General features: G+C 49.1%; 1 protein-coding gene across 2 annotated transcripts in view; it reads right to left on the bottom strand.

Annotated features, from left to right (window-relative positions):
- Nucleotides 1-22,329, bottom strand: part of GASK1A (golgi associated kinase 1A) — a 67,828-nt gene that overhangs the window by 34,504 nt on the left and 10,995 nt on the right. Inside the window, exon 1 of one of the 2 annotated variants that reach the window (XM_082348602.1) lies at nucleotides 17,733-18,089. The exons of the other annotated variant lie outside the window; for it this stretch is intronic. Coding sequence (XP_082204728.1) covers nucleotides 17,733-17,735 — 3 coding nt within the window. The 5' untranslated portion in view covers nucleotides 17,736-18,089. Of the gene's footprint in view, nucleotides 1-17,732; nucleotides 18,090-22,329 lie in introns of those variants that run through there. 2 annotated transcript variants of the gene reach the window in all.

Here is a 22,329-nt window from a genome sequence, read left to right as displayed (position 1 = left end):
GTGGCTACTTGAGGCTCTTTAAGCCACCAATAGGCACATCCTGAAAGCCTAACCACAGTTGCTATGCCTCTCACCTGCCCTTCCCCTGGCCCCCATGACTAGCAGGTGGGTGGTACCCACGAGTACACAACCTGGAAGCACAGCGAAATTCAGGTCGAGTGGAGCAAACCTTTGATCACTGGGAGAGTGAACCCAGTGGATAAATTCAAGTGGTCCTGAATTCAATTTGTGCAGCGTCTTGGTAGGGCTGTAAGATCCTGCAGTCAATTACACTTAGCAGCAGCCAGCTTAAAAATGGATCCTCTTAACATCTCTCCCTGCATCTCTGTGAGTTCCTTGAGCTTGCACTCACTCTCCAACAAAACAATAGCACAGGGCTTCCCTGGTGGTGCAGTGGTTGAGAATCTGCCTGCCAATGCAGGGGACACAGGTTCGAGCCCTGGTCTGGGAAGATCCCACATGCCGCGGAGCAACTGGGCCCGTGAGCCACAACTACTGAGCCTGCGCGTCTGGAGCCTGTGCTCCGCAACGGGAGAGGGCGCGACAGTGAGAGGCCCGTGCACTGCGATGAAGAGTGGCCCTGCTCGCCGCAACTAGAGAAAACCCTCGCACAGAAACGAAGACCCAACACAGCCAAAAATAAATAAATAAATAAATAAATTTTTAAAAAACAACAACAAAAAAACAATAGCACACAAACCTTCTTCCTCAGGCTCAGCTACTGGGAACCCAGGTGAAGACAAACCAAGACACCATCATTGTGAAATTTCAGAACACTGGGGGAAATACCCTACAAGTTTCCAGAGAGAAAGAAAAAAACGGAAACAGGTTTTATACAAAGTAATCAAGAATAAGAAAGGCTTTGGCCTCATTACTGCGACATGGAAGGCTACAGCACAATTGAGCAAGTCCTTCAAAATCTGACAGAAAATGATTTCTGGCTTAGAATTTTATATTCTGCCTTAGAATTTTATACTCAGCCAAACTATCAATCCCACTGTGAGGGTAAAATAAGAGCAGTTTCAGACATACAGTGTTTCCAAATGGTTTACTCCTCAGCACCAGATCACTTGGACCAATGCAGCTGTCAACACAAACACAAAGGCAAGCATAAAAATTGCAGTGCGATGGGGTTCCAACTGACGGGAGAGTTAGATTCTAATAGAGCAAATTAGGCAAAAATGAAGTCTAGATCAAAACTACCCTTGAAAATCCCTTAAGAAAGAAAGAAATGTATACACATCTATTTTTCCTCCAACCTTAGAAAAGAGGCTGAGTCTTTTGTCTCAAACAAATAAAACCACAGAGTTGGGAAATTCCAGTAGCACACTCAGCCTCTGAGACCATGTGTCTTGAGAAACATTTGGACCGTCTACCAAGAGATTCTGGGGGAGGAATGTCTGAATGCAGACCCACTTAGCTCCATTCACATTTGGAAGAAGACTAGCAATAATTAACACCAGATTTCTAATCAGCAGAGTTTCTGTGTTGTGCAGTTTCTGGTAATAAGAAGAATCCAAAAAAGAGAGGGGTGTGTGTGCGACCTTGAAAAAGGTCAGGGAGCTGCCTCAAGGGCAGCTGGGGGCCTTGAGGAAACACAGCCTCAGGTGGGAAAAAGGGTGCCTGAGGAGAGGGGCAGCAGCCTGCAGGATAAGAGGAAGAAGTGAGCCTAGGATCCAGTTGGCAGGAAGCCTCCGCAGAAATTCTTTCTCCAAAGCAAGCTTGACTGCCCTCTCACTGGTCATGTAAATTTTTTAAAGTAATGTTGCCCCAGACACCCCCCAATGCCAGCCCTCTGATGACAACCCGAGGGCCCCACCTTCACCTTTACCTACGTTGTTTCCCTAATTTCTCACTGAAGCTCCTGGCAAAATCAGGTGTTCCTGGAAGTCAGGAGCTGTCGCCCCCGCCCCACCTTGAATCCCAGCTCTCCTCTTTGAAAGGGATAAAGTCAATCGATGTTTCCCCCATCTGCAGCTCTGTATTCATGAATAAATAAGCAAACGTGCCAGAGCCCTGGTTAGACAGAGTTCTGCCAAGGAGAAGATCTGGTGCTGGGTGTTCCCAACACTGGAACATCTGGGATGTGTGTCCAGTGGACACACCAGGGGAGGGGCAGAGGTGGAAACAGGGAAGAGGAACCAAGGAGAGAGCTCTCCTAGGCAGGAAAATGTGGCTGAACTCCATCTCCCTCCTGGGACAGGCATCCGCTGGGTACCTCACCAGTGCACGACAAAAGAATGAGAGTGGCATGGACATATATACACTACCAAACATAAAATAGATAGCTAGTGGGAAGCAACCGCATAGCACAGGGAGATCAGCTCTGTGCTTTGTGACCACCTAGAGGGGTGGGATAGGGAGGGTGGGAGGGAGACACAAGAGGGAAGAGATATGGGGATATATGTATATGTCTAGCTGATTCATTTTGTTATAAAGCAGAAACTAACACACCATTGTAAAGCAATTATACTCCAATAAAGATGTTAAAAAGAAAGAAAGAAAGAAAGAAAGAAAGAATGAGATTTTTCCCCGTCTGCAAGAAAATGTAAAATTTGGTCAGGGAGATGTGTCCAGGGCAAGACTTTAAAAGGCAAAACTAGCAAGGAGGAGAAATTAGTCTTCAGTGTCCTCTATGCCCCCATTCTATCCCCAAATACATCTAAAATGAAATTGTCCATAACCTCAGCCACTTGTTAGATGATTATACAGTTCATCTCTTGGGAGCAGCACTCTGAAACAAGTGTAAGAAGGACAGTGTTTACAAAGTATTAATTCCTGCTTGCATTCCTGAGACCCTGAGCTGCATCTTATCCATCTCTCTGGGCATGATATAGAAGAATGTTACAAAACGGTACAAGGAGTTAGACCTTCTAACTTCTGACATGCAAAATAGAATTATGTGGAAATACACAGACTTGTAGATGAGGCTGTTGTCTTGAAAGACAATTTCCCAGATTCCTTCATCTCTCCTTAGCAACAAGAACCAAGCCTGGAGAATCTGGTTAATTTGGCCCAGGGGCCACCAGTTTGAGACCCCTGGTTTATACGCTCTCTAAGTTCCTTCTATTTCTGAGATTCTGCAGCTCCCTGTGTTTCCACAGACTCAAAAAAGAACTTGATTGAAGAGCTGTCAACCTAACTCTGGAAGTTATTTGTTAAATATCTAATTACTACTGATTTGGGAATTTGAAGTCACATTGGTCCCACAGGACCCCTAGGAGAGCACAGCCCGAGCCTGACCTCACAGGGCCAGCTGATGAGCGGGGAGTAACTCATGATCCTCAAAGCAAAAGCTGGATGACTTCTATGGTAATCTGAATAAGGGCTCCCAAAGACATCCAGGACCTAATGCCTGGGACCTGTGAAAGTTAATTTATGTGCAAAGAGGGACTTTGCCAATGTGATTAAATTAAGGATCTTGAGATGGGGAAATTATCCTGGATTACTTGGGTGAGCCCTAAATGTAATGACAAGTGTCTTTATAAGAGGGAGGCGAAAGAAGACTTGACTACAGAAGAGGAAAAGGCAGTATGATGATGGAAGCAGAGATTGGAGTGGTGCCATTTGAAGACAGAAGATGGGGCCACAAGCCAAGGAATACAGGTGGCTACTAGAAGCTGGAAAAGACAAGGAAAAGGATTCTACCCTAGAGCCTCTAGAAGGAAGCAGCCCTGCTAACACCTTAACCTCAGCCCAATGAAACTGATTTCGGACTTCTGACCAGAACTGTAAGAGAACAAATTTGTGTTGTTTTAGCCCACGAAGTCTATGGTAATTTATGACAGCAGCGAGGGGAAACTAATACAGTCCCTACCCTGGCTGCTGCAGGGATGGGCCATACAGTCTTTAAGATGTCTTCCCACCGCAGGGGCACAGCTGCCAGGTCTCCGCTCCAGGACAGAGTGACCTACTTGTCATCAGAAAGACAAACCGCCTCTTGGGGTTTGTGCACACTCTCCAGGGAGCCCCCTGCCCTCAGGCTTAGTGAGGACGGCCCACAGTCCACGGGTATAGGCTGAGCAAGGGACTGAACACCCACATCCAAATGTCCCTGGGGGCCCCACTCAGTCCCTGACCTCAGGACCAACCCCCAGGGCAAATCTGCTCACCACGACCTTTCCCCCAGTCCCCAAGCTGTTTGGCAAGCTTCATCTCTGGGCCCAGAGGGATGCAGCAGCTCCCCACGCTCACCTACCACCACCAGCCCCTTAATGACACACAGGTTCAGAGCCACGCTGCCTGGATATTGATTCCAGCTCCACTGCCTCCTGGCTGTGTGAACTTGGGCCTCCATTTCCTCACCTGTACCGTAGCGATAAGAATGGCACCCCCCTCATAGGGTGGACCATTCACTAGCTCATTGAGCAGATATTCCTGAGCCAAGCACTGCTCCAGGCAGAAGTGAAACATCATGAACAAAACAGACAAAAGTCACTCCCCTTATGATGGTGACCTTCTGGTGGGGAAAAAAATGTGACTTGTCACTCATAAAAATAAGATCACTCCACCAAATACTGTGAAAGTTATATGAGCTGTTGTAGGTAAAACATTCAAAACAGAACCTGAAATATAGTTATGTTTACTCATAACTGATCATAATTTTCTAGCAGGACCCATGGGGTTACCTCCATGGCAGGGTTCCTGGGACCTGCGCTCAGAACACATGCCCATCAGGTGGGCGTGCGAACCCCCGACTCCCAAGGTGGGAGGGGGCTCAACGACGTGTCCTTTCTCTCCCCCTCCCTGCCGACTGGTTGCTCTGCTCCAATCTCTACGCTGATTATATGTTGGGGCTTTTCCAGCCCCACTGGCTGCCCCAAGAGCCCTCTCCATACCCATAACTGAATTACCATTTTGTTCCAGCTCACAAGAGCACTAGTGTGGGAACACCACAGGCCTGATGGAATATTCGAGACCCTGCCATTTGTTGGAAATTTTCTCTGGCTGCCTTGGTATTAACAGCCATACATTTTGCTCTCAGGCCTGGGAGTGGGGATTGAGGCTGAAAAACTAAAGTTTCTCTCTGGGCCATTCTGTTCCAGCCTTCCAGAGATTTCTACTCTCTGGCTGCTCAGAGGCAAGGACACGGCCCCAGAGAAGAGTTGGTGGGGGGGCAGCAGGTCTGTGTCCTACATACACACTTCCCCCCAATTCCAACCAAACCTGTGACAACACGGGGCTGAGCCAATTAGGGACACTAAGGGGAAAATCCACCTCACTCTTTGCCTTAAATCCATCCCAGTCATAGCAGGTCCTATGGACTTCTCCAGAATAAGGCCTAGAGGAGAGTTTGTAAACTGGGATCCTTGGGCCAAATCTGGCCTGAAGATGTGTTTTGTTTGGCTTGAAATGTTTTGAATAAATTCTAGCCAATGTTTAAAAACCAGGATATTTCCCACAAAAATCCAGATTTCCGGCTTCCTCTGAAAAGGGGGAAGTTCTAGCCACCACTTGGGCCCACATTCTCATATGGCCGGAGTCGAGTATGGCTCCCTCTCTCAATGATATGCTCTCTGCCATTCACCACAGGCTCCACCACTCCCTATTGTCTGTCTCCCAAGAGAAGGAAGGACAGTTGCCTTTGGAATCTCACTTGCTTTATTGTTTTTCATAGGAGATAAACACTTCTCTGACCACAGCTCAAGACAACTTGAGAAAACAAAACATAGATTGGTTTTTGCTTCATTATACCCAGCCCACTTCTTTCACTTATGCCAGCAGCCTAGGCTCCAAAAGCACTTCAGTTTATACTTCTTGGTCCAGAGCTGCACTGTCCAATATGAGAGCCATGAGCCACGTGTGACTATTTACATTAAATTAATTAAAATTAAAAATTTCCATTCCTGGTTGTTCTAACCACATTTCAAGTACTCAACAGTCACCTGGGAGTAGTGGCCACCGTGGTGGACAGCGCAGAGGAGAACATTTCCATCATCTCAGAAAGTCGTACTGGGCTGGACTCTGGAGAGATTTAAATATAAGATGTGGAGGCTACCATCCAGTGAAGATACCTGTTGAGTTCTACGTCTGTGCCACATTGGGAGCTCTGGGGAGAGCTGCTGCCTTCCAGCGGTTCGCTATCTAACCAGGGAGAAAGCCATAGCCAGTGACAAGAGATGACAGGAAGTACCCCTTGGTGTCACAGGGACCCTCTCAGAGCCAGAGAAGGGGAGCAGGTCTCTGTTTTCACGATACAAAGAAAATGCTCTGCTTGCCCATTGCATGCCCTCTCGGCCCAGTCCAGGCAGTCTCCTCAGAGGCTTGCAGAGATCACGACTCTCTCAGCCCCGTCATGGCGATGCTGCTTTGATGTCTGGCGTAAGTGTAAGAGGCTCCCCAAGCAAAACACACAAGGAGAGTCAAACTCCAACACACCCCACTGCCTGCGTCTCCTGCCCTCACGCCCCTCAAGGCTGTCCTCTGTCCTCTCCACGAATCCAGATCTCGCCCACTCCCAGGGCTCCTACTCCAGCCCCTGCCCTTCCCTCCCCTACGTCTAAACAAGACACTCCCGGGACCCAGACCCTCAGGGCAACGCTCTACACAAGAAACTAATTTCCAAGAATATTTACTTTCAACAGAAAATGTCCATAGATGCTACCAAAAGAAAACAGCTGCATCTAAGTGTGAGAATTTTCAGGTTGATCAAGTGGAAAGAGACTCAGATTTCTGGTTGTAGGGCCCACCTTAAAGTCCTTCATACTTACGCACTGCATGCCTCAGAAATTATAGCATCTCTGATCTCTAAGTTACTTTACTTATTGCTCTCTAAAATGGATCTAATGATACCAGCCTTAACACTTGAAGGATTAAAGATTCAATGAGATAATGGATAAGAAAGCTACAAAGCCCAACACAAATATTTGCTGTTATTAGTTCTAAGGGGGAATGATCTTCCCTCAGCCAGCACAGAGGCCAGCACTCACTAGAAGTTTGTTGAAGATTATTTTTTAATGATCCCGGAGTAGAAGGTGAGGAAAGACATTTTTAGACGAAGGGGACTCTTGGCATATTGCAAGATCAGATCACACAGAAAAACATCTACACAGAAGCAGGGCTTCTGAATCTTTTTAGTACCAAAGACTACTTCAGCCACCTGGTGAAGACATGGCTCTTTCTCAGGATGCTTTTTTTTTTTTTTTTTTAATGTATAAATAAAAGGCATAGGCTTACAAAGGCAATCAATTATACTGAAACACAGTCATCAAAATATTCCAAAAAACAAATTTGTGATATAATAATACATGTGCTTCTTTATTAACACATTAAATAATGAGATCTGTCAGCACATCTAATAACCAATGCACTTTCAAAGTAGTGAGGAGTAAAGACTATATTTCAAAGGATCTGCTTCTACTCTCATGTTGTAAAATCTCTGTGATTCCTCTTGGTGACAAAGTCACAGGTCTTGCTAACACTACTGTGGTCAGTGCCTACATTCATTATTGAAGAAATGCTGAATTTCCATTAGAGATTAGAGAAAATAAAGATGGGACTTTTCTTCATCCAAGTTTAGGGCTCCTCTGAATTCTAGGCATGGATCCCGGTCAAGAATCCTTGAACTGGTACCCTTGACCTGGTACCATTTGATTCTGCCTCTCTCTCGTTCACCATTATAGGGATAGATCCATATGGCTTATATAAAGGCAGGCCCTTTATAGCACATATTCCCCCAATTCCCCCACTCCAGAACCCCTTCTGCATGGGAGCTAGGGTCCAAGGATACCCCCCCAACTCCTGCTCCCCTGATGCACTGAAGGATCCTACTAACAGTCCTGGTGGCCCAGGCCTTGCTGCATCTCCTTGCTGCACCTTCTATCTGTTGTCTAGGGACAAGGTAACCGCAGCTCCCATTAACTGAGCACTTACTATGTGCTGATGACGATCGTATGAGGTGCTTTATGCTCATTACGGGTCGAACACACAACCCCACAAGGAGGCAGTGTTATCTTAGGGGAAACAGAGGCCGAGAGGTTAAAGGTTCACTGACTTGCCCCAGGTGATAAGCAGGGTTGGAATTCAGTTCTGATTACAACTCACCTCTGAATCCTTCATGCTTTAAAACCATACCAAGTAAGGTATTGTGACAATTAGAGTTTAAGGCCAGTCACCCTGGGCCGCTCCCCAGGAGACGGGTGAATGTGAACAAGGACCAGGAGCCTTTCCTGACACCCAGAGAAGCGGCTGAACAGGGTGGCATTGCCCAGCCCTCCCTACGCCCTTCCCAAAGGGAAATGAGGGGATTTTAACTAGAGTTTCAAGAGAGAATGTTCTGAAAGGAAGGAATACAATAGCATCTTTGTAGTTGCAACAGGATCTCTAGGGCATCAGGAGAAGTGGGGAGAGCAGGGGGAAGGAGGGTGAGACAGAACTGTAGGAGCTGACTCGGACTGGGGCCTGCAGACAGTGGCTGGGTGTGAAGGGAGGCCGGGAGGGAGTACTGTCCAGGAGGCCACCGCTGCCGGTGGCCAGTTCCCCAGCCGGGAACCAGGTCCCCCAACAGGTACACACTGAGCTTCTATGTGAACAGACAACAGAGCCACTTTGTCCTGGAGAAAGAGGCCTGTGTGCCCTGCCCCCACTCTCCTCCCAGCACAGGGATGGGCATCCAAATGGCCCATTCACCGGCCATCCCAGCCTCCAGCCCTCAAACTGGCTGCAGCCTCCACCTCCACCGGGCCCAGGCAGCACGACCCAAAGCCCTCATCCCAGCCTGGGCACAGCGTGAGTCCGTTACTCCCCCCGCCTCTTCCACCCACCTGGCTGGAAACCAGTTATCACATTATCCTTGGGGCTGGAGTTCCTTCATTTCCTTTGGCGAAAAGGATGAAGGGGGTTACGGACCCTGTACTTTTTGAAATTATGACCTTCTAAGGTTAGAGGTTTAACTGCATGTGGGTCTTCCCTTCCCACCTCAAATAAGACCCCAAGCATTTAAAAGTACTAAAGCAAAGTTTTAAATCGTGGCCAGAATGAAGAAGAAAGGCATGGCCTCTGCCTTTAGTTTACAGTCCAGATGAGAACATGACCATACGCAACACTGCTGCACTACGTACTTAGGCTGTAGAAATTACTGAGGGAGGTATAAGTTGCCTGTGTGTGTGTATATGAAGGAAACTTGGAATGGAGGATTGGACTTTCATGGATAAACTCCTTTCAGGAAACGTGGAGACTGAGATATAAGAGACAGAATGTCTTGAGAATTCTCCGGTGCCTAGTGCACTGGAAGGCAACTCACAGCATTGGTGCGAAACCAGTCTGGACAGAGGCAAGGCCAGCCGCTGGACAACCAAGTCTGTTCTGCTGATAAAGCTCCCTGGCAGGAGCACAGGGCAGACACGGGGACACAGGAAGCGCCCAGAGGCAGTGGCAGTCGGCCCTAGGCAGCCAGGCCAGCGGAAGGCATCACTGCTCGGCCAGAGGGCAGCACGCTGCTGAAACCCGGCCCAGAGCACTGTGCCCGGTGCAGCCCCGATCCTGTGTTCCCCGCCTGGCGTGCTCAGACCTCGAGGGGCACCTGTGGGCTCCACACGCGTGCCGAGGGGTGAAAGGGCCTCCCCGGGGCCGTCCTTTTTGTCTCTGAGCCTCAGCCTACCCGTCTCACATCCATACACCTCCAGCTGTTACTCTTCTCTTTTTTCTCTCCCTTTCTCTCTTCTAGCCCTAACCCCTTCTGCTGTCTTTGACCAGTTCTTTGGCTGAGGGCATTTCTGTAAAAACCCCTACCCGACTTGGCTTCTAAACGTGGAACCATGACCATGCTGCCCAGGCCAAGATGGAAGGATTTGAATTCTCCAGATGGTTCTGGAAGAAGCTGTTTGCTCATTGCAAGCAAATACCCTTGAAAGCCAAACAAAAACTGGCCGCAAGTAAACAGCATGTGACACAGCCCCTTCCTGCGGGCACTTAGCAGAAACCCAAGGCCAAGCCCATGGCAGGCAGGGAAGCTGGGCCAGGAGAGCTGGAGCAGCCGCAGCCCTGCCCACCCTCCAGCAGGGCCTGGGGACCAGGAGGAAGGGGACCTCTGTGGCTGCGCCGGCTGGCAGAGGGCCTCAGCGGCTGCAGGCAAGGCAGCTGGAGGGGCATAAATAACACCGTCCTCACTTATTATTGCAACTATCTCTAGCCTATATTTATGATTACAGTGGCAAAACCAATCCAGAGGATGAAGGGAGAAATGTCAAACACTTCACCGTGGCTCTTAAGAATATACCATAGTGATCCATCTTATAGAGCTGAAATGGTTAGTATCATTTCTAAATAAGTACCTTCTATAGCATGGTTACTTCTAAATGTGACTAGTTAAAGGGCCCCATAAGATAAATAAAATAGGGCTTCCCTGGTGGCACAGTGGTTGAGAATCTGCCTGCCAATGCAGGGGACACGGGTTCGAGCCCTGGTCTGGGAAGATCCCACATGCCACGGAGCAACTAGGCCCGTGAGCCACAACTACTGAGCCTGCGCGTCTGGAGCCTGTGCTCCGCAACAAGGGAGGCCGCGAGAATGAGAGGCCCGCACACCGCAATGAAGAGTGGCCCCCACTTGCCGCAACTAGAGAAAGCCCTTGCACAGAAACGAAGACCCAACACAGCCATAAATAAATAAAAAATAAATAAATAAATAAAATAAAATAAAATAAAAAGATAAATAAAATAAAGATGAGGAGAGAGGAGAAAGGCACAGAAACCTCTGTACCCAGATGCCTGAGCAAGAAACAGAAGTTGCTCTTGACTTGCCCTCAGGTTGCCAAGGGTCGGAGGTTCTCCTGCCCAAATATCTCCCGCCCCTGCTCCCTCTGGCCAGCCACAGGGCCATTCCTCCCTCTGGTCCACTGGGATCATAATCGTCCCCCAGACGCTCCCCCTCCACCCCACAGCCCGGAGTCTCCCCTCCCTTGGAAACTGCTCTCTAAAATGCAAACACAGTCCCACCTCTCCAAGCTCCAAAGTCCTTCCATTGCCCGCTCTGTCCTCAGGATAATAACACAAATCCCCTGCTGGCTACACCACTCGTGCCCCATTTCCAGGCTCTGCCTCCCCCATTTCCAGAAGGTTTCCCCCAACTCCCTCCCAGGCAACTTTGATAGCTCACCTTTGCCTTTAGGGCTTTGCTCACATCGTTCCTTCTGCTAGACAGCTTTTCCCTCTTCTTCTTCTTATTTTTTAACTATTTCTTCTATTATTTTTTCAGTAAAACTAAAATTTTTGTATACAGTTCTATGAGTCTGAACATGTGCATAGAACCACCACCACAATCAGGACACAACAGCTCCATCAGTCCAAAAACCTCCCTCAAGAATTCCAAAGCCGGGCTTCCCTGGTGGCGCAGTGGTTAAGAATCCACCTGCCAATTCAGGAGACACGGGTTCGAGCCCTGGTCCGGGAAGATCCCACATGCCGCGGAGCAACTAAGCCCGTGCGCCACAACTACTGAGCCCACGTGCCACAACTACTGAAGCCCGTGTGCCTAGAGCCCGTGCTCCACAACAAGAGAAGCCACCGCAATGAGAAGCCTGTGCACCGCAACGAAGAGTAGACCCCGCTCGCCGCAACTAGAGAAAGTCCGTGTGCAGCAACGAAGACCCAATGCAGCCAAAAATAAATAAATTAAATTAATTAATTAAAAAAAAAAAGAATTCCAAAGCCACGGGGAATAAGACTCAGGCCCTAGCCAAAGGAGACCCATGTTCGTTCAGAACTAGTCAAGGCCTGGAGACCAGCGGAAGCCCTCTCCCCACCTTTCACTCTTACCCCCCTTCACCCCTGAGTTCACCGGCTGCTACCTTAAAGAACCTTCTGGCTCCCTCTCAGTAAGCAGTTCTGGAGCCCCAAGGCCACTTCCAAGAATATGTGCACATGGTGCTGGGGGGACACACAGAGAAGGGCAGCCTGGGGGTCACCCACAAACCCTTGCTCCATCCTCACTCTCAGGCCAGGTGGCCCATCAGACGCAGGCCTATGTAGACACATTCAGACAATACAGGGATTGCACCCCGAACGCCCCAGATGGAAACACTTTAGCAGTCACATCAAAAAAACAATCCAAGCAAAGAAAGCCCAGGTGGCTCAGGCACCCAGGCCTCGAGGAAACCGGAAGCACCCTGCTTCTACGTCAGCACCCTGGCAGGGAGGGAGGGCTAGCCTCCCGGACCTCTTCTGAGGGGACTGTCAGCATCTTTGAGGCCCATCTGAAGCACATTTCTCTCCCTGGCCCCTGAAACTGCTAAGGCCTTTGCTCACTTCTTTGTGAGGCCTATCAGTTCCCCCACCCCCGTCCTACCCCTTCCAATCCCGTTTTTGGACCAGCTCCTGCTTGGTCTGGTTGGGACCAGCAGATTATTTAAACCCCTCTGCTCCCCCCCCCCCCCCGCAGCCAACCCTACAGAGCCTGGCTCGTGTGTGTAGCAGGAGCTGCTCCGTGAGGGAGGTGCCCACAAGAGAGGGTATCAAATTCCCTGCAGGCTCCAAGGGCTGGAAGTCCTGATTCCCAGTTCTGACTCCAAAACTGGGTTAACCTCTTCTCTTCTTCGGCTGAGCCCGAGAACCTGAGGGCTTCACCCAGACCTTCGGCAGGGTGATTTCGCTGGGTACCGCATCATTAGAACTCAGGGGCTGCGGCTGAGTGGGGCTACCTTCTCACCCAGCCAGAATTCAGCAAGGAGGCCCAGGGCACACAGATGGCAAACATCTCCTACGGGCTGGGTATTTCCTGCCTGGTGAGAAGAGAGATCTAAAGGAGCAAGAAAACTACTCTAGGTTAGAATCTGTCTACACTTGGTCCACACTTAGAGTGCCAGAAGCACCCCCTAGTCGGGTACTGAATGAAATACATCGATGACTTTCTTACTGTTTGTTTTAGGTCCTGACAAAAAGAAAACTTATTTTTGTGGGTTCTTTGTGAAACCCCCATTCTTATACCACCTTTGGGGTACCAAGTGGTTTCACCTCCAACATTCCTTTTGCTCCTCATAGCAACCCCTTAGTATAAGCCCATTATACAGATGAGGGGCCTCGGCTTCAGAGCACTAGAGTGCTTACTCAAAGCTGCACGGTAGCTAGTCTGGCACAAACCTCGTTCTGATTTCAAACCCTATGCCTTTTCTCCACCACTCCAAGCTGCACCAAAGGCCTCAAGTATATGAAGAAGCCACAGTGTCTGATGGGACCTGCAGGGTTGGGGTGGGGGAGTGAAGAACTAGGAGACCTGGGCTCTAGCCTGGCTCTGAGTGACCTTGAGAAGGTCAAACCGCTTCTCTGGCCTTAGCCCCTTCACTTAGAGATTCCCCTCTGAGTCTTAACCTCCAGGGACTTGAGGTCTTGGTTCTTCCGAGGAGAACTGACCCATGTGTGGGCTCTCCTGGAACCCCTTTCTCTCCACGGCCTGCCTGATGACATGCTCATAGTAGAGTGAAGACAGACAAGAGGAAACTCCTCCTACACCCACACCCTGGGCCCTCAAGCATGGCTGCAGTTAAATTTTTGATGAAGAGGCTGAAGGAATTTGTGCCTGTGAGCTTGCCTGATTCCCACTTCACCAGGCACTCTGACCTCCATTTCCATGGATGATCAGAAGCTGGCCCCATGCCACTGAAAACAGCCCCAAAGTGGAAATGACCTGAAGTCCACAAGCAGGGAGATGATTATCAAAATCATGGTATTGAGCATTGAAAGTACAGCGATGAAGATCTTTTTAGAGATGTACACATGGAAACTTGCTTTGACAAAAAGTGAAGTAAAACAAATCAGACTGCAAAACTGCAAGTTCGGTATACAACTCTTTAAAATAATACTCAAAGAAGGGGGGGAAACTGTGGTGGGGTGGGGATGGTGGTGTGCTGAATTGGGCGATTGGGATTGACATGTATACACTGATGTGTATAAAACTGATGACTAATAAGAACCTGCAGTATGAAAAAGAAACAAACAAAACAACTAATACTAAACTTTCATTGGGTTATTTGTATTGAAATATGTTAATATAAATGTTTCAGGGCTTCCCTGGTGGCGCAGTGGTTGAGAGTCTGCCTGCCGATGCAGGGGACGTGGGTTCGGGCCCTGGTCTGGGAGGATCCCGCGTGCCGCGGAGTGGCTGGGCCCGTGAGCCACAATTGCTGAGCCTGCGCGTCTGGAGCCTGTGCTCCGCAACAAGAGAGGCCGCGATGGTGAGAGCCCCGCGCACCGCGATGAAGAGTGGCCCCCGCTTGCCACAACTGGAGAAAGCCCTCGCACAGAGATGAAGACCCAACACAGCCATAAATAAATAAATTTAAAAAAAAAAAAAAAAAAAAGCAGCCTTAAATGTTTCAGACATTATATGAAATTTCTAAAAATCTTATATGTTCTGGTATAATGTTATAAGTCATAATCCTAGTTATTACTTTAAAATGTATATCTCAGAAATAACTAATTTTCTTGTCAACTGCATTATTATGAACTTTCATCAAATCTTTAACCGTGGTCATTTTTAAGTCTTTTGTCATTTACAGTCAGTTCTGGGTGTACTCTGATGCTTTTGCAAATATGTTCCTATAAAAGGGTTTCATCTTCAAGGAATTCATGGAAAAGACTCTGACAAGTACAGGTTTCTGGTAACTGACTGTACTGCTGAACTGAATGAATAAGCATTTTCAGAACTCTAATGAAAAACTGATGAATTCATAAAAGTGCTAATAAAAGATCAAGATGAAAAATAATACTCAAAGAGAGTAGAAGATACACCAAAATGATAACCATGGTTACCTGTAGAAGTTGGCAGTATGGCTGTTATATAAAATATATTATATTTCATATATTTTTTATCATATATATTTTTTATCCCCCAAGGACCAGAAAGAAAACTTTTTTTAAGTTGGCAGTAACAGTCTTAACTTCTTCTATCAATATTTTTCATCCAAGTTCAAAGTCTTCAGCATACATCAAGTCTCCCACCATTATTGTAAGGAAAGGGACAAGTGTCCCACTCTTAGCTTTAGCAATACACACACCAAGCCCTGGCAGAGACTCACAGCCCCTTCATGATGATCAAAAATGCCCTCACAGGTCCCGCAGCTCAATGTTCACTTTTGCAAAAAAGACATTTAAGGATTCCAGACTTTTTATATTTCTAACTCAGGCTTTCCCATTTTATGTACCTTGGATCAGTAATATGATGGTGTTAAGGAATTACTGAATATTCAAACAAGCTGGGGAAGTTCACATCTCAGTTTTAATGAATTAAAAGAAGCTTCTCTGTGGAAAGATCCTCCAAGAGGGGCATATAACATATATCATTTCCCAGTTGAAGTTCACCAAAGCCTTCTATTTTAGGACTCTCTCAAAGAGTAGCAGTTCCACAGATGCAGGGATATCTGGGTAAGCGCAGGTCCTGTTCCGTCAGCCCTCTAGCCCTGTGGTTCTCAGTCCTGGCTACACACTGCGATCATCTAGAGAGACTTCGTTTTTTAAAACTTCTTGGGCTGGGTCCCACCTTGGATTTGGTCTAGGGAGTAGTGAGAGTCAGTGCTGAGAACCACTTCGCCCTCACACCCTCTTAGCTACCCATGAGAAGAAGAGGTCAACACCAGGGCTGGGGTCCAACCGCAGAATTATTCAGGCATCACCCATTTTTGGAGCTAAATGGCACCTCAAAGGACATCTAGTTTAATCTCTCATTATACAGAGGAAGAAACTGCGGCCCCCAAAGGGCTCCTGGTCCCCTGTCTCCTCCTATACTGGTTCCTGCCAATGCCGGGCCCCCAGGCCTCTGGACCACAACACCCTTCATTCAGAGGGAGAAGCAAAGGAAACCTTCAGATCTCCAAGGCCATTTTGCTGCCAGAGCTTGCCCATCAGGCCCCTCTCTCTGGCAAGTGGACCCAGACACAGTGAAATCCTGACTCAAGTCCTGTTCCTAACACACCCCAGAACTGAGGATGAGAAGCCAGGAGGCTGCTGGCTCAGGGAAACAGGAAGCCCACCCTGGCAGTGGAGCAATCACATCATCGTGGCGCCCAGAGGCTGCCCGAGCCGAAGGCAGGTATCTTCTCCCTCCTGCACCGGCCTCCACCGCAGGAGGCCTGAGAGGCTCTGCCATGGACAGAATACTCCTGTAGTCAGCAGTAACGGCCCTGAGTGGGTGGCCTTAGCCCGTACTCTCTTCTGGAAACACTCTGGCCACCGAACAGGGAATTCTGTGGTAAAGAATCTCCACACTTTTCACATCCTGTACCTCTGATCACTCCCCTTTTCCAACCTTAAGATTCCATTATTAATTCCTCTTTAGCAGCCTTGAGGGGAAAAAACAAAACAAAACAAAACTCTGAGGATTGGGGAGAAGGTGCTATGCAGGGGTAAAGTGAAATACACACACACATCCAGCCTCATAGGCCCCCGCTCCTGGTGACCAGGCCTCTGCCTTTGGTTCTGACACTGCCAGGACACCCTGGCACACAGGGAACTATTCTCCCAGAGACTGTCCATCCTACAGGGAATCTCTGGGCACCTTCTCAACTCCAGGCCCACAGCTAAGCTCCTTGAGGAGAATCTCCCCTGAGCTCCAATCTGCCTTCTATGAGCTTGCGGTGGGGAGGGGGAGGGCTGTCCACAGAAGCAGACAGGAGAGCCCCTCTGGGTTCCTTCAGAGTCAAACTCATCCTAGTAGCTGACACCAGCCCCTGCCCCCGGGGAAGGACGGTGAACTGCAGGAGCGGTGGGGGGCTGGCAGCTCCATGTAGCTTCTACCTGGAAGCAGAGCTGATCAGCATCCAATGCTGAGGGAAGCCCCTTTCCTGAGGCTGCACCTGTGCTTTAAGCTGCCCGGACCACATTCTCAAAGGGTCTGTTTTTCCTGCTTGTTGGTGTTTGTGAGCTTTATCGATGGAAGGGCCACTGTTCACAAGGTCCCTGGCTTCATGAATGATGCCCCAGGCCGTCCAGTGCTCCCACACCTGCCCTGTGGTCCCAGGAGGTGGTGGGAAATGGGGCACTGGGAGACAGGCATTTGAACATTACCAGGGCCAAATTAATTCTATGGTAATAAGTGTAAGGCATTACTTCTTTTTTTTTTTTTTTTGTATGTGTTGGGTCTTGGTTGCGGTGCACGGGCTTCTCATTGTGGTGGCTTTTCTTGTTGCAGAGCACAGGCTCTAGGCGTGCTGGCTTCAGTAGTTGTGACTCGCGGGCTCTAGGGCCCAGGCTCAGTAGTTATGGCGCAGGGGCTTAGTCGCTCTGCGGCATGTGGATCTTCCCGGATCGGGGATCGAACCCCCATCCCCTGCACTGGCAGGCAGATTCCTAACCACTGTGCAACCAGGGAAGTCCCAAGGCATTACTTCTTAATATTAAAACGTGGCTTAGATATAAGCTAATACAGAATTCACGTGCATTTTTCTGAGGAATAAAGTGACTCCAAAGGCGTCTCACCCATCAGAGGCTGCCTTGGGTGTCCCATGGAATCCTCTCCTCTCCCTGCGCTGTGGATTGGATGGAGTTTGTGCAGCGCTGCCATAGGGTTACAGCGCAGCCAGGGTGTGCAGGTCCACAAGGAAAGCCGCCTTATTACGGTCCTCCCCGCAAGAGGCAAGCAGAAAAGCCGATTGCCGCGTCCTAAGTCCCCGCCCTCCTGCAACTTTCGGGGAACGATTCTGGCCCCAGGAGGCTGCGCAGGCTCCGCGCGCCCGGAGCGGGTGCGCTGCCCACGGTCACCTGTCTGGGTGCCCACCCCACACGCGCGTCCCCTCCCGTGATTCCTACCATGTCCCCCTCGGTGGCTGGACCGGCTCCTCGGCGCACTCAGCCTGCTCGCCAGCTCATCCCGCCGCCCGGCCCGCCCCCGGCACCGTGGCTCTCCCGGCTTCTCGGGACGCGGGATCCGGACCGAGGGGCCACAGCTTTCTAGCGGCCAACTCCGGGGCGGGCGATGCGCGGCGGGATGCTCTGAGGTTAGGCTTCGTAGAGGAGGTCTAGGAGAATGCACACGCGGGATCTGTCGTTCTGCGGTAGCCTTCCCGCAGCCTCGAGCCTCCTCGATCAGCTAGGGACGTTTGCAAAGTCCTGGCCTCGCGTCCCGGCCCAGCCTCCCCACTTCCCCGAAAGCGCGGGAGGGGGGAGCTCCTTTCACAATAAAAGCCCTGCCCCGGACTCGAGCAGCCGCAGCCGCCTGAAGCAGGGGCCCAGGTGCCAGGAAGGAATGGGCCCCGCCCGCCGGTCCGCTGGGTGATGAGCCGAGGCTGGGGGGCGAGGGGCGCTGCGCAAGGCCTGGGGACATCGCCTCGATCTCGCCTCCAAGGGGTGCGGTGCACTGTGAGCCCGTGGCAACCCGGGGGTTCCTGCGGAGGGTCTCCCAAACTATCGCTTTCCCCTGCAAAGCCTCAGAAAGACACCTTTACTGGCACCTCATAGCCTTGCTTGGGCCCAGTCCCCAAGGGCGATTTGGAAGGAAACACGGAAGGAGAATCCGTTGACCACTTAAGGTCATAACGATGAACAGTTTTTCTCTTTGAGAACTAATCAGTGTTTAAGTTGCTGCAGTAAGCCACTGATACCAACCTCTCCGCTAAGGATGCGAACACAGGGCCCTGTGTCCCCTGGGTCTTCATGCCCCTTGTTGGAGAGAAGACTGGGCTTGGAGTCCATAGCCCTGGAACTGGGGGCTGGCCCCTCTGTAAACAGCTCAGCGACCTTCTACCAGTGCCTGGACCTCTTTGAGACCAGTGTCCCTAAGCAGCCCAACGTTGTATCTCAGGATTCTTAACAGCCTGCAGGCAAGAAGGTGGAGGTGGGGATAGAGTCAGCAGTAGGACTCAGAGAATCTGGGAACCAGGCTAAAATATTACCCTCCAAGATTGAAACTAGTAAGAACCATTATTAGACGGACAAAAACTGGTATCTTCCCAGAAGTTCCCTGCTACAGAATGCTTTGAGGTTGTCACTGATGACAGTGCTTAAGAGGGTCTCCTTAAATTGTGTGTGTGTGTGTTGGGGCTACGACAGATGGAAAGGAAAGTATTTTTTTCAGTTCTTATCTTGTTCCAGATGCTTTCCAGAGGTTATTTCATTTCATCATCACAAGCAATCCTAAGAGAGAAATTTTGTTACCACCATTTTTCAAATAAGGAAACTGAGGATTAGGCAGTTGTAGTGACTTTCCTGAGGCCAGATAGTCAGTTAGTAGTTTAGCAAACCAAAGTCTATTTGCTAGAGCACGTGAGAAAGTGGAAGAAGTCGATAAGCCAGGAACAGGAGGCAGGATGCGGTGCTGAAAACTAGAGCTTACTTGTGCACAGGGAGGACGGTGAGAACTGAGAATCTGAGTGCTGGCTGAGGAATGTGGAGGAAGGGGGAGAGGGACAGACAGAACAAACTTTTTTGTGTTTTGTCCAGATGTTTGGGGAGACGATGTGGTCTTTCGAGTCTCCTTTTCTGACTGCAACCCACATAAGATGAACATTCTTTGTCATGACCTTTTACACAAACATACACGTACAAACGTAACTAAAACAAAGTTTTATAAATCATTGTTACACGTAGTGCACTCCAATATGTTCTATTCTATTCCATCTTACTTATTTTTAATGGTGGTCTCTAATTACTCTATTTCCCTAACATCCACTACTGAGTATAGTTTGAAAAACACTGTACTTGAGAGTAGGACAGAGACATTTCTTTAATGTTTTCAAAGAGCTTTGTGGTCTTCTACAGAATGTATCTGTTATATAGAAAAGGAATTTTAAAGGCAGGGATTTTGTTGGTCAAGTTTGAGAACACTGAGCACAGTTTTTTTTGTTTTTTGTTTTTGTTTTTGGCAGTAGGATTTGCCAGAGACTTTGATGCTAATATATGTTGAGGTTTTCTGAGACAGGAGAGTGCCCAGTTTTTCCCAGGTTTACTGGATGTAGAACTCCTTTTCAGAGGAGGCCTCTCTCAGGACTCATGGGACACCCTTGGGAAAAGCTGTTCCAGGACCTGGTCCCGACAAGTGAAGTGTCGCTTACGGAACAGGGAGTGAAAACTACATTCTGAAGCCCGACTCCCAAGCTCAGCACCATTTTGTTCACCTGATACTCTGCTCAGAGAAGGATTAACTACCCAAATGGTGAATGTAGGAACTCCATTCGTAAATGAACAACTGCCACTTTTATAACCCAGAATGAATGTGAGCAGTCAGTGTCCAGGAATGACCACAGCTGAGGAAGCAGATAAACTATCCAGCTGAGGACGCACGTGGGATCTGCAATCATCCACCTGCCTTTCACAAGATCCTGCCTAGACTCCTGCCTTCCCTTTCTTTACTAACTCCTAATTGAAACTGATTCCTTCCAGCTCTGAAATCCTATGAAGTTATATTAAATTTAGATAACCAATAAATCCCTCCTTTCTAGGAAACAGCACTTCAGGCAGTATTTACTTTCAGAACTTGGGCTGCTTGAGAGTTGGCTGCTCCCAGGATACTGGTAGGGCCTCTGGTTACACAGTGGAGCTTGCAAGTGAGAAACATTCAGCTGAGACAGGTTGGCGCTAGTGAGGAATATTTTACTATTTCCACCAGAGAGAGCTTCCTACTTCATCGCAGAGTGAATCTATCTTCACCTTAACCATTCCCAAGGAGTCAGGCTTACAATTTGCTCTAATGACTTTTAGAGCTCCTTATAAATTGGTACCCCAGGCAGCTGCCCAACTGGCTACTATTTTTTTTTTTTTTTTTTTTGCTGCGCCTTGCGCTTGCGGGATCTCAGTTCCCCGACCAGGTATGGAACCCGTGCCCCCTGCAGTGGAAGCGAGGAGTCCTAACCACTGGACCACCAGGGAATTCCCACAACTGGCCCACTCCTTGATATGGTTCCATGTCTCATTCCAACTCAGACTTACTAAATCAAAATTTCTAAGGCTTGAGAATCTGTCCATATTTTTTAAATTAATTAATTTATTTATTTATTTATGGCTGTGTTGGGTCTTCGTTTCTGTGCGAGGGCTTTCTCTAGTTGAGGCAAGTGGGGGCCACTCTTCATCACGGTGCGCAGGCCTCTCATTATCGCGGCCTCTCTTGTTGCGGAGCACAGGCTCCAGACGCGCAGGCTCAGTAATTGTGGCTCACGGGCCTAGTTGCTCCGCGGCATGTGGGATCTTCCCAGACCAGGGCTCGAACCCGTGTCCCCTGCATTAGCAGGCAGATTCTCAACCACTGCGCCACCAGGGAAGCCCTCTGTCCATTTTTTAAGCATGATAATTAATTCTAAAGCACAGCTAGGCTGAGAACTGCTGAGCTAAGCAACTCCTCTTTCTTGGCTCCCATGTCTAAATGACCATTCTAAATGATTCTGGAATCTCTCTCCTATCCATTCTCACTGTCACTTCTTTGACCCAAACTCTTGTCTCACTCGCAGTACTCTTGGAGGGACTCCCAGGCTCTGCTTTTGCTCCTTCCAATCCATCCTGCACATCACTACAAAAACGTAAATGTGGACCTGCCACTGGCCTGCTCCCCATAACTCTTGGGATTAAATGCAAATTCCTCAGCATAGCTTTCAAGGTCCTTCAGCGTTTGACTTCTGATGACCTCTCAGGCCTCTTACACATTTCTAAACCTTCTTAAGTGCTATTCCCTCCATCTCAAAGCCTTTCCTTTCTTTTTTTTTTTTTTTAATTGATTTATTTTGGCTGCATTGAGTTGTCGATGCTGCGCGTACGCTTTCTCTGGTTGTGGCGAGCAGGGACTGCTCTTCATTGCGATGCGCGGGCTTCTCATTGCGGTGGCTTCTCTTGTCGCAGAGCACAGGCTCTAGGCGCGCAGGCTTCAGTAGTTGTGGCACGTGGGCTCAGCAGTTGTGGCTCACAGGCTCTAGAGTGCAGGCTCAGTAGTTGTGGCGCACTGGCTTAGTTGCTCCGCGGCATGTGGGATCTTCCCGGACCAGGGCTCGAACCCGTGTCCCCTGCATTGGCAGGTGGATTCTTAACCACTGTGCCACCAGGGAAGCCCCTCAAAGCCTTTTCTTGATACACTCATTTCTAACCTGACACACCTCCACCGCCATTCACCCTCACCCCCAAATCCTCTCTATTCTGAAGACCCAGTACAGCGTGTTCCCTGAAGTTATTACCTTGTTAGTCTCTCTCATGGACCTTGGACTCCCTAGAGGAAGGGACCATTCTGGGCCTTCTGTGTCCACTTGCCTAGCACCAAGTAACTGCTCAGTAAATGCTTTTGAATGAAGAAATAAGAGAGAAGACCGGGGTTCGATAATGAATCTGCTGCTCACCAAGCATGGGTACTCAGTAAAGCAACTCTGCTCCAATGGCTTCACGTTCCTCGCCTGACAAATAAGAACCATCATCCCTGCCCAGTGCACCTCCC

This window comes from Balaenoptera borealis, assembly GCF_965194805.1.
Source record: "Balaenoptera borealis genome assembly, chromosome: 12".
Taxonomy (NCBI): Eukaryota; Metazoa; Chordata; class Mammalia; order Artiodactyla; family Balaenopteridae; genus Balaenoptera; species Balaenoptera borealis.
The sequence above is the reverse complement of the archived record's forward strand: the minus strand, read 5'-3'. Positions and strand labels throughout refer to the sequence as shown.